Raw genomic sequence first — 13946 nt, 5'->3', positions numbered from 1 at the left:
TGAGCACTGAAGCTGAACACACACATACCCTCTGACCCAGCAATTCTATTTGCATGCATATATGGAAAACCATGTATAAGAATGCTCACAATAGCATTAATTGTATTGGCCCCAAACTAGAACATTCCAAATGCCCATAGCACTAGAGTGGATTAAGCAACATGGAAAAAAACAAACTATTGCTACACAACAACATGAATGAATCTCAAAAACTTAATATTTGAAAAAAAGAAGCCAATTTCCAAAGAGGACATATTGTGTGATTCCATTTATATCAAATTAAATAATCACACATGCTAAACTATGGGGCAGAAGTCAGGAAAGTGGTTCACTTTGGAAGATAGTAACAAGGAGGGGGCATAAGGTGGCTACAAAGATGCTAGTAATATTCCTTGTTGGGTTACACAAGTTTGTTCACTTTGTAAAAATTCATTGACCCACCCAAGATTTGTACACTTAACTGTAGGTACTTACCTTTTAAAACAATAAAAGTTTTAAAATAAAAGATACTAGTAATGATAAGTAGCCTAGTTCTCTGTTATTGGAAAGGCAGTTTATGAGCCCAGTACCAATGGCTTTTGATTTTTTTAGGATTTTTTCTTTATTTATTTATTTGGTTGTGCTGGGTCTTAGTTGCCACACGTAGGAGCTCTGATCTTTGTTGCAGCATGTGGGATCTTTAGTTGTGACATGTGAACACTTTGTTGGGGCATGTGGGATCTAGTTCCTTGAGCAGGGATCAAACCTGGGCCCCTCTGCATTGGGAGTGTAGTCTTAGCCACTGGACTACCAGGGAAATCTCTCTGTTAGGATTCTTTTAAGAAATGCTCCATCATTGAACAGTAGATCCTCTATATGCTCTGAACCAGTGACTGATACATATAGTGTTTCTCTTACAGAGAAGTGGAAGTGGGGGTGCAGCCTCTTGCAATCGCAGCTAATGGTTCTTTTGCAAAATGTTTGTTTTCGGTTCTCGCCACTCTGGGCTCTGGCTGATCCAGAGCCTTTGGGACACGAGGAAGGCTTCCACCAGGGGGCGCAATAATGATTTCTCTGAATTATTAATAGGATCTGAGATTGCCAGTGGGCTGTTTTGAGTTCTACCTGTCACTGGGCAAGAAAGTAAAAAGGAAGTATCATTGATGGCTGGGGTGATTGATTCTAATTGTTTAGGGTAAGCAGGATTGCTGTTACCCGTTGAGGACAAAGAGAAATGTAAACAAAACCCAGGAGATCTTTCTAATATTGCATTTAGGTGGTTAATGGGAGACAGGCCTCCTGGTTGGGTATTTAATTCCAACCTTTCTACTGAATAGAAAATAAAAAAGGGAGAAATAGAAAATAAGATTTTTCCTCTTTTTAAGAGGAAAAAATCTTAAAAAAAGAAAAAGAAAAAATCTTAAAAGCATTGACAAGCTAATAATATAGTGAAGAATTACTGATCCAACATTTAGAAAGTTGAAACCCAGAGCTGTAAGCCCAGAATTCAAGACAGTTTTTGTCTTGGGGACATTTACTGATCTTGAAGATATAACTGAAACTCAGCTCTTATTTGGTGGTCTTTGGTGGGGAGGGTCAAAATCAAAACTCAGAGCCTGTGCAAGGTCAGATACTCCAAGTCAGATACCCCGCTACTAATACATATATACTTTAAGGTGTGATCCCAACATCAATGGACTAGTGGTCCCGGGAACTCAAGCCTTGAATTTGGATTAAAGTGGACCCATCCTTATAAAGCTCAACATTCAGAAAACTAAGATCATGGCATCTGGTCACATCACTTCATGGGAAATAGATGAGGAAACAGTGGAAACAGTGTCAGACTTTATTTTTTGGGACTCCCAAATCACTGCAGATGGTGATTGCAGCCATGAAATTAAAAGATGCTTACTCCTTGGGTGGAAAGTTATGACCAATCTAGATAGCATATTGAAAAGCAGAGACATTACTTTGTCAACAAAGGTCCGTTTAGTCAAGGCTATGGTTTTTCCAGTGGTCATGCATGGATGTGAAAGTTGGACTGTGAAGAAAGCTGAGCGCTGAAGAATTGATGCTTTTGAACTGTGGTGTTGGAGAAGACTCCAACCAGTCCATTCTAAAGGAGATCAGCCCTGGGATTTCTTTGGAAGGAATGATGCTAAAGCTGAAACTCTAGTACTTTGGCCTCCTCATGTGAAGAGTTGACTCACTGGAAAAGACTCTGATACTGGGAGGGATTGTGGGCAGGAGAAGAAGGGTATGACAAAGGATGAGATGGCTGGATGGCATCACCAACTCGATGGACATGAGTCTGAGTGAACTCCGGGAATTGACGATGAACATGGAGAAGGCAATGGCAACCCACTCCAGTACTCTTGCCTGGAAAATCCCATGAACGAAGGGGATTGCATGGTGGGCTGCAGTCCATGGGGTCACTAAGAGTCGGACACGACTGAGCGACTTCACTCTCACTTTTCACTTCCCTGCATTGGAGAAGGAAATGGCAACCCACTCCAGTGTTCTTGCCTGGAGAATCCCAGGGATGGGGGAGCCTCGTGGGCTGACGTCTATGGGGTCACACAGAGTCGGACATGACTGAAGTGACTTAGCAGGGAGGCCTGGCGTGCTGCGATTCATGGGGTTGCAAAAGAGTCGGACACGACTGAGTGACTGAACTGAACTGATCCTTATAATGCCTCTGTTCACCTAGTAGAAGTGAGCATGTTTGGGACGAAGAAATATCCTTTTTGAAAGAATGTACTGTCATCCAAGGCCTTAAATTATGTCTTAAAAGTACTTTTTCATATACAATATCCAGCACTTAGTCAAAGACAACCAGGCACAGAAAAAAAACGAGAAACCTTGCATAAGAACTGACTGCACCCAATAGAAAGCACAAATTGACCTATAGAGATTACAGATGCTGCAATTATCTGATACCGACCATAAAAGAACACTGCTTACTGAGTTTAAAGAAGATAAAGACAAGTGTAAAAACATCTGCAGGTGACAAGTTTCTGTTAAGTGTCACAACAGAATTTTTAAAGAATCACATCGAACTCCTCCAACTGAAAAATACAATAACAGAAATTAAGAACACGATAGATTGGTTAAAAAGAAAATTAGACACAGCTGAAGACAGAATGAGTGTGCTACCAGAGTGGTCCCCAACCATTTTGTTACCAAAGACCCATTTCGTGGAAGGCAAGTTTTCCATGGACTGGAGGAGGGTGGGATGGTTTCAGGATGATTCAAGTGTATTACATTTATTATGCACTTTATTATTCTTGCATCAGCTCCACCTCAGATCATTAGGCATTAGATTCCAGAGGTTGGGGACCACTGAACTGTATCATATGCAGGAAGATATTATCTTGTCCTTAATACAGCATGGAAGACATATGGACAGGAAATACAGAATTAGGGTAGAAACAGGATAAATATAGAGATCTGAGATATATTTAATTGGAATCTCAGAGGGTGAAGAGAAAGAAAAGGTGTAAAGGCAATATTTAAAGAGAAAATGATCAATAATTTCCCAAAAGTGATGAAATACACCAACTCACACATTGAATATGGCAAAGAAAGCCCAAGAAAGCTAAAGAAAGACTTAACAGAAAAAATACTGACAAGTTGTGACATCTGTAACGTACTTTCAAAAGGTCAGGAAAAAAGTTTTTATATTCAAGAGAGAAAGCAAATTAGGAAAAACGGTAATAATTGGCAGATCTAGATGCAGATATGTGGGTGTACATTGTTGCTGCTGTTCAGTGGCTACGCCACGTCCAGCTCTTTGCGACTCCATGGACTGCAGCACGCCAGGCTTCCCTGTCCTTTACTGTCTGTCAGAATTTGCTCAAACTCATATCCATTGATTCGGTGATGCCATCCAACTGTCTCATCCTCTGTCGCCCCCTTCTACTATACTTTCAGTATTTCTGTAGGTTTGAAATGTTTCAAAATAAAAAGTTTGGGGGAAATATCAGTTCTCTACAGGGAGATCCACCAAGTGCTCAGATTCTTGAAAAAAGTAGGTCTGGGATGTGTCAACCTGGTGAAGAACCCTGAACAGGCAAAATGCAGGCTGGAGGCAAAGCGAACAGGAGCCGTGTAGCAAAGAAGGGAGGTTATTCATACCAGCTACAGCTTTGTTGTAGAAAAGTCTATAGCTTCTACATATATTTCTTTTCTTGCTGTGTCAAGTATAATTTTAAATATATTTTAATTCTCCCACGCTTCTCTGTTTTTCTCCACTGTTGTACACAGTGGTGATTAACTGTACAGTGTAGTTTATAGTTTGCAAACTATTGAGATGAGCTGGTAAAGAACTGCAGGGGTAATGGGCATCATCTCGACATCCTGGACTCGGAAGTGGATGTTATCCTTTACAAGGTTTTGAGTTGTCTCCCTTTGGGAAATGAGTGAATGCATTTTTAAAATTGTTATTATAATAATTAATGAGTTAGTATTTATTTGGCTGTCCTAGGTCTTAGTTACAGCATGGGATCTTTAGTTGCAGCATGCAGACCCTTAGTTGTGGCACGTGGGATCCGATTCCCCACCAGGGATCGAACCCGAGCCCCTTGCATTGGAAGCACAGAGTCTTAGTCACTGGACCACCAGAGAAGTCCCAAGTGGGTGTGTTTTTGACAGGGACAGACATATTATACCAGAGGTGATATATACAGGTTATAGAAAATAATATATGTAATATTTTTAAGAGTAAATACTCCAATAAAGAAGTGCATGGATGTCAGGCATTTAAAACAGTGGACTGTGGGGATATTTGCTTTTTTTTTTGGCCATACCACATAGCTTGCAGGATCTTAGTTCCTCAACCAGGGATTGAACCCAGGCCCACAGCAGTGAAATCACTAGTCCTAACCACTGGGAAACCAGGAAATTCCTGTGGGATTTTTTTTTTTTTTTGGCCATCCAACAACTTCACTTCCTATATAGGGGGATTCCTTTGTGGGAGTGGTATCTGTAGGGAGTATGTACAGCTCTATTCAAACTGAAGGGGGAAGGTCCTTCACTCCACTTCTGTCCACCTTAGTCCCAAGTTTAGATAATCCGATGCTTCAGTTTCCCCATCCAGTTCCCTTTCTCCACCCAGGCATGGTAGCCCCGAGCGGGTTCCCAGAGTCCTTTGAATGTGCCTGCTAGGTAGGGAGCAGTTCCAGGGACCCAGGACAAGAAGGTCCGCCTTCCATGGCCACTTTATCCTCATCTCAGGTCTGAGGTGACGTGCTGTTTTCTGGCTGGGTGAAGCTATAAGGAAAGTGTCGTGTTTCCTGTCTTCCCCTCCTGGGCAGATGGGGCCAAGTCACCCAAGAACTGAGGGGGAGCCTGCAGGCAAGACGGTGCTGGCCTTCAGCTCCCCATCCTTTGCCTTCATACATTACCAGGGTCTGAAGCTGAACCCCAGTGGGAGGAGAGGGTTGCAATCATGTACGGGCTTTGGGGCCTCACAGACCTGGGTTCAAAATCCCACTACAGATACTGCAACTCCTATTCTCTAAATGATGGCCAAAATTTCTGATTAAAAACAAAAAGTTTGGAGGTGGGTATGTAAAATGGTGCAGCTCCAATGGAAAATGGCTCTTCCTTAAGAAATTAAATATAGAATGATAATAGGATTCAGCAATCTCACTTCCAAACACATCCCAAAGAAGTGAAAGCAGAGACTCAGATATACGTACACCCATGCTCATAACAGCATTATTCACAATTGCCAAAGGGTAGAAGCAACCCAGTACTCTTGCCTGGAAACTTCCATGGACAGAGGAGCCTGGTGGGCTGCAGTCCATGGGGTCTCGAAGAGTCAGACACGACTGAGCGACTTCACTTTCATGCATTGGAGAAGGAAATGGCAACCCACTCCAGCGTTCTTGCCTGGAGAATCCCAGGGACGGGGGAGCCTGGTAGGCTGCCGTTTATGGCGTCGGACAGAGTCGGACACAACTGAAGTGACTTAGCAGCAGCAGAAGCAAACCAGGTGTCCATTGATTGGATGACTGGATAAACAAAACGTGGAATATACAGACAATGGAATATTGGGTGCTAAGTCACTAAGTTGTGTCTGACTCTTTATGACCCTATGGACTGTAGCCCACCAGGCTCCTCTGTCCATGAGATTTCCCAGGCAAGAATACTGGAGTGGGTAGCCATTTCCCTCTCCAGGAGATCTTCCCGACCCAGAGGTTGAATCTGTGTTTCTTCTCTTGCATTGGCATGTGGGTTCTTTACCACTAGTGTTATGTGGAAAGCCCAATGGAATATTATTCAGCCTTTTAAAAGAATGAAATTTCAGTGCCTGCTACCGCATGGATAAACCTTGAAGTTGTCATGCTAAGTGAAATAAGGCAATCACACAAAAGACAAATAACATGTGATTCCACTTGTGTCAGGCCCCGAGAGAAGTCAAAGTCATGGAGACAAAGTAGAAAGGTGGCTGCCAGTGGCTGGGGTTGGGGGATGGGAGTCAGTGTTTAGTGGGTATGGAGTTTCACTTTGGGAAGATGGAGAAAGTTCTGGAAATGGATAGTGGTGATGGTTGCAGAATAATGTGAATGTATTTAATGCCACTTAACCATATGCTTAAAAATGATTGAAATGGTAAATTTCACATTATATATATTTTATCAATTTTTTAAAAATCACTGAAAAATAAAAAGGTAGTATGGCCAAGAAAAATGTCCCCTGCTCCAATTCTGCCTCTGCCTCTAGTATGAAATCTTGGCCTAGAAATAGGAAAGGCTGGAGGTGAGGTGGGAGTCAGATTTGTAGAGTCAAATGGGTGGAAAAGAACCAGCAGAGAGTGGAAGAGCGGGGGTCACTGAGGCCAGCACGCGCCTCCAGACATCAAGCCCCACCCTCTCTCTCAGTCCCCACTTGGGGCCAATTCTCTTCCTGCAACAGCTTTTTCCTCTCTAATCTGTGATCTATCTCCCCCTTGGCCTCTGTAGTGACCCTTCTAAAACCTGGGTCTGACCACACATCTATCCTTCATAACCATGTTTGAATACCTTCTATCTGCAAATAAAGAAATGTTATCCCTGATTTTCTCAGCAACCCTGCAAGGCAGGTGTCGCTGATTCCCATTTTAGAGATGGGAAAACTGACTCTCAACAAGGCTAGGTTGGACTCAGAGGCCTAGGCCCTTTTGGCCAAGCTTTGGATCCTCTCTCATTCACTCAGGTGCCTCAGCGCGTTTGTTCAAGAATGAGCATAAGCCCGTCTGCCCTCAGGCTTGGCTCAGAATCTTGACACCACCCCACCCTGCCCCAGGCATTCATGATCTTGGTGTCTTCTTCACAGTGTTCAACACGGTTGAAAATGCACTTGATTACAGATTTGCTATCCTTCCCCCCACTAGACTGCGAGCTCCAGGAGATCAGGGGGTCACGTCCCAGCACCTGGAGCACATGTGATGTGCTGTAGACCAACAAGCAGCACTGATGAGATGGGTCCACTGAGGAACACAGTCGAATGCCTCCCAGCGCCAGGTCTAGCCTGCCCTTCTGCATGCTCCCTCAGTCCCCTGACTCCAGAGAAGCTGTTGGTCCCTTGCACTAGGCCTGTGGTTATTCCTTGGCTCTTGGGCCTCTCTTGCTAGACCTCAGTCTCCCAGGCCCAGTGCCTGGCCTACTCCAGCTACCTCTCATCAGACACCCCAGTCAATGTCAGAATATCCCCAGTTGGCACTTGGTTTGTTCAGGCTTCATTCTCACTATGGGCTCAGAATACCGTACAGTTTCTTCCAGAAGGCAGGCCTTTCCTGCACCCCATCCCACCATATAAAGCCCTCTGGGGCTGGAGTGAGTTAGCTCGAAGCTCCCAGAGACTGGCCTGTCTTGAGGAGGGGCCCGGAACAGAGTACCGGGAACACAAGTACTAGCAGCAGCAAGTTTTATTGCAACTTGAATCCCCTGATCATGTGGGAGGGGTGGGGTGGAGGGACACCGGTCACTGATGCCAGGTTCCCAATCCACAGCATGGAGCCAGAGGTCCAGTTGGCTGTGCCCCGCCTCTTCCCTGGCCCCCCTCCCATCAGGGTGTCATCGAGGCTGAGTTAGAGGCAGGTGAAATGTGGAGTCCATTTCAGCAGAGCCTTCGTCTGAGGGATCTGAGGAACATTTGGCGGTGGGGGTCCAGGTGGCCCGAGACACACAGGGGCGCTTTGGGCTGACGTCGGCATGTGTCCTTGTGGGGCTTAGGCGGAAGCAAAGAGGCCACTCTGTCCATGTGGAGAGGGTGGGAGGGAGGGAGACAAAGGCTCAAAGTGAGAAATCGCTGGCCAACAACCACACAGGTGGGACCCAGGGACCCCGAGTCCTAGACCAGGGTTGGTGTCCACCCCCTGCCTCGGTGGCATTCACCCCACTAGCCGCCCTCGGGTCCTATGTGGGGATCTGCAGGTGGCCCAGGTCTTGGTCCATGATCTGGAGGACGTCGTCCAGGATGGAAGGCCCCAGGTCCACGTGCAGGGACAGCAGGGAGCTGGCGTGGGACAGGAAGGGCTCCTCCGCCCCGGACTCGGTGGTCAGCTCACTGTGGGCGGCGCCAGCCTCTGGGATCCTCCACACGTCCACAGTCCCCGCCTCCTGCGGGGAGGCCTGCGGGGTCTCCAGGTGCAGGCGAGGGGGTTTGGGGGGGGCCTGGGCGGCGGGCAGGGTGAGAGCCTGGGGCCCGCCGATGACCGGCAGGGAGATGGCATTCTTGAGCAGAGGGGACGGCCCGTCCGGGAGCTCCCGCCCGCACAGCGTGGCCGTGCGTGTGAACTGGAAGGGCATCTCGAAGCCGCTGTCCTCCTGGGTCTCGTCCACCGCCGTCCCCGGCAGGAGGTGGAACTTGCCCTGCAGGAAGGAGATGTCACCGAACGTGTCGTTGCCACCTCCACTGCCGATGTGGATGGTGTGGCGGAAGTCCCCCAGCGGCGGGCTGATCATGTCCGAGGACAGCAGGTCCCGCAGCTTCTCCTTCTTGCCCTTGCGGCTGCCGCGCTTCAGATAGATGGGCACCTTGGTGGACATCGCGACCTCACCCCCGGGGACCGGGACCAGCCACTCGCAGGACCGCGCCCTCCGCTGTCTCCTCTCACCCCCGTCCACCACAAACACCCAGAGCGAGGTGTCCAGACACCAAACACTTGCCAAAGGGCTAAGAAACGATCAGCGAAGTCAGAGGGCCGAGACAGCCAAAATCACTTTCTCCCAAGAAGGCTGAAAACGCTTCTGAAAACCGGAAGCAGGCAGGCGCAAAGCTGGTAGGCAGCAACTCTCCGGGCTTGTCCTTGAGAGATTCTTTCCGGTCCGGGCTGAGGAGCTGAAACACGAAGGATATGAGTAAGAGATGGAAGGACAAAAGCGAGGCACCTGTCTGGTTTCCAGGTGCCTTCAGGAGCCCCAGGAGCCCATGCGGGGCTTACTCTTGTGGGGAGCCCTCCTGGAAAGATCCTGTGTTCCTCCACAGATTTACTGCGGCCTCAAGGCCTGGATCCCAAGCGCCAAGCCCCTCCCTCTGTGAGTGGGGACCCTGAGTGACAGGCCTGAAGTCACATACACAGCCCTGGTTCTGGTCTCCTGCTCTGAGTCCACAGCTCTGTTCATCTTCATCATCTGCACTCAACTGTGCCTGAGACGTGACCAGTGCCGTCATCAGGGGTGGGGGCGTGGGGGGCAGACGGGGGCACTTGTCTCAGATTTGTCTCAGCTCCTGACTTGACTGAGGATGGAGGTCTTGTGACCTCTGTCTCACCCACCTGGGCTGGGCCCAGGACTGGATGCACAGCAGGTGTTCAGCCCACCCAGCCGAAAGTATACCGGTTTGGCCCAATCACATCCCACCTGGAAGGGAGATGCCTGCTCAGAGCTTCCCTTTTCTCTTCCTCCCGGTTAGGAGTTCCTTATGGGCAGAAACTGAGTCTACTGTAGTTTCTGCCCCTCCTTTCTGTCCCAGCAGCTAAGGAGAAGAGGGAGTGGAGGATATAAATACTTGGGGAGTGGAGGCTCTGCTCCATGCCTGGGATTTTGTTGCGTTCTTTGCAAACCCATCTCATTCAATCATCGCAACCGCTCTCCTTTCATTCCCATTTAAAATTAGAGCTCTCGGAACTTCATAGTGGTCCAGTGGTTAGGACTTGCAGTCACTACTGTGGGTCCAGGTTCAGTCCCTGGTTGGGGAACTAAGATCCTGCAAGCCACATGACATGGCCAAATAAATAAATAAAGTTAGAGCTATCAGACATTCTGGAGAGATTCCCATAGGCATTGCAAAAATGAGAGAAGCAAAAATGCAAAAATGTAGTCTAGAAGATCCCATTTGCTGAAAGCAGTTCCGCTCCCCACTCCCCATACATGCATGTATGTGCACCTACACATACAGGTCTGCATAGGATTATATCTTATATCGGAGCAGGAAATAATATAGAAGGCTGGCACTAGGTTGGCATAGGGGCTACCTAGAGGCAGGGGGGCAGGGATGGAGTGTGGGGGTCTGTGACATGGGAGGAAAAGTTGCCCTCAATAAAAAATTATCTTTAATATCTGGTCTCATTACTAAAAATGATATACATAAGCTAAGTATGAAAGGATGGTTGCCAAATGTTGATGGTAGTTCTCTAAAGATGGTAGAATTTCAGGTGACTTCCCCTTTCTTGTTCATACTTCTATAAGCTCAAATTCTTAATAAGAAGCATGTATTATTTATGAGCAATATTATTCATGTAGTCAGAATAAACACAGATATTTTTAAGGTGGAAAAAATAAATACACTCTGGAGGGATGTCATACAGGTTTAACAGAAAAAGGAAGTGGAACGAGCACTCCCTCTAGTTCCCACAGCAGGGGACTGGCCTGGTGTGTAGAATCAGCGTGAAAGGCAAAGAAACTTGTCCAAGGTCGCCCAGTGGGTGACCATGTGAGCCCACCCTCCTGGGGCCAACAGGGGCTGAGCAGGTGGGAAATCGCTGGGGAAGGGTCAAGCAGCCTCTGCCAGTTCCTCTGCCCCATTCTTCTTCTTCATCTTTTTTTTTTTTTTTAAATATTTATTTATTTATCTGACTGTGCCGGGTCTTAGTTGTTGCACTAGGGTCTTTAGTTGCAGTAAGCAAACTCTTACTTGAGCACATGGGATCTTTTAGTTCCCTGACCAGGGATCGAACCCAGGATCCCTGTATTGGGAGCACAGAGTCTTAGCCACTGGACCACCAGGGAAGTCCCCTCTGCATTCAGCCTCAGGAGCAGGGTGAAAGAAGAAGGAGGGGGCTGGCAGGAGGGAGCAGGATGGAGGAAGGAGGATGCAGGAGAGGCAGAATCCCAACTACAGTCCTCCCCCCAGCCAGGCCCTTACTCAGGAAACCCCACCCCAGGACGGGACAGCTCGGGTCAGTGGTGCTGAGCCAGACACCGGACATCTTGCCCCTCCCAGAGCACCTGCAGCTTAACAGGAAACAAAGGAATGACTCTCCAGTGGCAGAATTCCAGCTAAGCTTGGAAGGAGCTGGAGCAGGGGGAGGGAGGCAGGACGTGCTCTGAGGTCCTGGACTCCCATCACTCATTTATCTAAAAGACATTTATCTGTGCCCACCATGCCAGGTCTGGAGGCATGCTGACATATATCCTATCTGTCCCCTTGGCAGGCAAGAAATCCTGGGATAGTTTTCCTTCCTTTTCACTCATGGAGAAGGAGGCCAACTGGTGGGATCTGCCCAGAACTTGGGCCAGACCTCCCCCCTCTCCCCGCCCTCCATCATACAGGGGCGCCAAGACAGCCTGAGTGTTTCCACAACAGATCCGGCGTCCCTGACAGCTCTCGCACTCTGAGCCAGATGTATCCACCCAATTCCAGATGTGAGGAGAACTGAGGCTGGGGGGAAGGGTTGGGCCAGTGTCAACCACCAGGGGAGAGCTGGGAACTGCAACCATCAAGCCCCAAATATTCAGATTTGGCAACACCAAGACCCCAGGCTCCAGCTAGCCTTGCATGGTTTCCATTTTAACCTCCGAGGCACAACACAGTGTCATCACTGGCCTTTACAGAGGCAGACGCTGAATCTCAGAGACATCAAGCAACTTTGCCCAGGTCACCCAGCTAGTAAGAGGAAGAGTGGGCACTGCTACCCAGCTGGGTTCCAGTGTCTCTGATACAATGGGCCATACCATAATATGTGCACTGCCTGGGGAGCAAGAGGGAAAGGGATCCATCTGGGCTGGGGTTGCCAGGTCCCCAAGCCTCCTCCATTTAAGTCCTACCTCTTGGCTGCTTCCATGTCTCAACGTGCAAGTGTCCAGATGTATGAGAATGAGCTGTCCATCAGGACAAGGCTCTAGGGGCTGGGCTGGGCTGCACCCTGCAGCTTTGGGAGGAGCAGACAGGAGCCATCCCAGCTCTGTGGGCCTGCTCTGGAAGGAGCCCAGGGCCTCCTTTAGAGAAAATGACTTCTTGGAGGCAGAGCCCCCTCCTCACAAGGAATACTAGGCCACTTCCCACCAGGGGTGATCCAAAGGCAGGCCCCTAACCTTGAACTCACTGCTACCTGGAAAACATCTTTTCTCTCTGGGCCTCACCTTCCTCATCCATGAAATGGGATGACAACAAGGCCATTACCAGGGAGTTACTGGAAGTCAGAGTGTGGATGTAGGAGGGGGTTAGCGGGTCACTGTCAGCCTTGACATTTATTCAACCAAATACCTATAGGGACTTCCTCAAGCATTCAGGTTCTCCGGGGACAGTGCTCCAGACAAGACCGAAAAATAACAGCCCCTGGGCCGAGGGGTCCGCCGGTACAGGCGCCCTCGCTGGCCGCGGGGTCTCCCAACTTCCCTGTGCAGAGCGGCGCTCGGTTCCGTGGCCACCAGGTGGCGCGCGCTTTCCCTCTACCGCCCTTGTCCCGGAGGGGTCCTGCACGCACCGGGGTCTCCAGCGAATCTACAGATCTAGGCGGGCGCTTCCCAAGGAGAGGCACGCAAGTTGGCTTACCAGGTGCGGACTGTCTGCAGGATCTTCTTCCCTTGGAGGATTCTGGGCTCACAACCAGACAATCGGGGGAAGAGGGAGCGATCGGGGACCCTGCCCGGGTATCCAAGCTCAGGGAGGAGCCTCCCCTGTGCTTTCCGGCCTAGGCGATGTCCGAGTGTCCGCTCGGCGCAGGGCCAGAGTTCGGGCGTGCGGCCCCCGCCCCGTGGCTCCGGCGGGTCCTGCTACTCAGCCCCAGCTCGGGTTCCGGGGCCGACCCCCTCCCCGCCCTCTACCCGAGCGCAGCCCAACCCAGTCCAGATCCGTTTCAGGACACTCGCGGCCACGGCTAAAGATAGGAGGACACCTCACCATCGACTAAAAATACGACCCCGGGTTCTGGCGAGGGCGCTGAAAGGCAGGAGGGCACTCCTGGGTCCCGGGGGTGGGGCGGGGGGCCCAGCGCAGCATGGAGGACTGGACCGGGAATTCGGGTTCGGGATGCGCGGCGCCCCGCAGGCTGAGGGGAACGCGGGCGTGGCCGCCGGGACCGAGGCGCGGGTGAGAAATGCCGTGCATCTCATGGCAGAAAGGACCTACGTAGAGATGAGTTGGGGACCGAGGAGCGATCGGGGATGAGGCGCCTTAAGGATGCACCTCTCGAGGGACCCCCCGCCCAGGAGCCGAGGTCTGGCTGCAGAGTTCGTGCCTGAACTCACCTTGACGTGCGTTTAGGCGGCTGACCGGCGAGAGGCGAAAGCGCAGGAGCTGGACCGCGCGGCTGTGGGATAGACCTGAGCTGCGAACTTACAGGGAAGACCGTGGCCCCTATGGCCCCGCCCCCTGCCCGTAGAGCCAATGCCGGAGCCGCTCCATCTAGGCCACACCCACAGCCTCGCCCCACTCGCGGGCCCGCTTGGGCTCCCTCTTCCGAGGCGCAGCTGAGGGGTCCAGCAGCCGCAGGACCGGGGGTTCTGTCCGAACTCGGGCCGCTGCGGGCTGGGCCGAGT

The 13946-nt window shown here is 49.9% G+C and overlaps 1 protein-coding gene across 1 annotated transcript; it reads right to left on the bottom strand.

Annotated features, from left to right (window-relative positions):
• Window positions 1-7876: 7876 nt before the first annotated feature.
• Window positions 7877-13743, bottom strand: CDC42EP2 (CDC42 effector protein 2). The gene is made up of 2 exons (XM_061406931.1): window positions 13656-13743; window positions 7877-9306 (listed from the first exon to the last, which is right to left on the bottom strand). The coding sequence occupies exon 2, from the start codon at window positions 9012-9014 to the stop codon at window positions 8382-8384; it is 633 nt and encodes a 210-aa protein (XP_061262915.1). The 5' UTR covers window positions 9015-9306; window positions 13656-13743; the 3' UTR covers window positions 7877-8381.
• Window positions 13744-13946: the final 203 nt, after the last annotated feature.

The sequence above is a fragment of the Bos javanicus genome, chromosome 29, assembly GCF_032452875.1.
Source record: "Bos javanicus breed banteng chromosome 29, ARS-OSU_banteng_1.0, whole genome shotgun sequence".
NCBI classification, from domain to species: domain Eukaryota; kingdom Metazoa; phylum Chordata; class Mammalia; order Artiodactyla; family Bovidae; genus Bos; species Bos javanicus.
The sequence above is the reverse complement of the archived record's forward strand: the minus strand, read 5'-3'. Positions and strand labels throughout refer to the sequence as shown.

Coding starts and splice junctions, on each gene's coding strand:
- CDC42EP2 (XM_061406931.1), bottom strand. CDS start 9,014: ATGTCCACCAAGGTGCCCATCTATCTGAAGCGCGGCAGCCGCAAGGGC.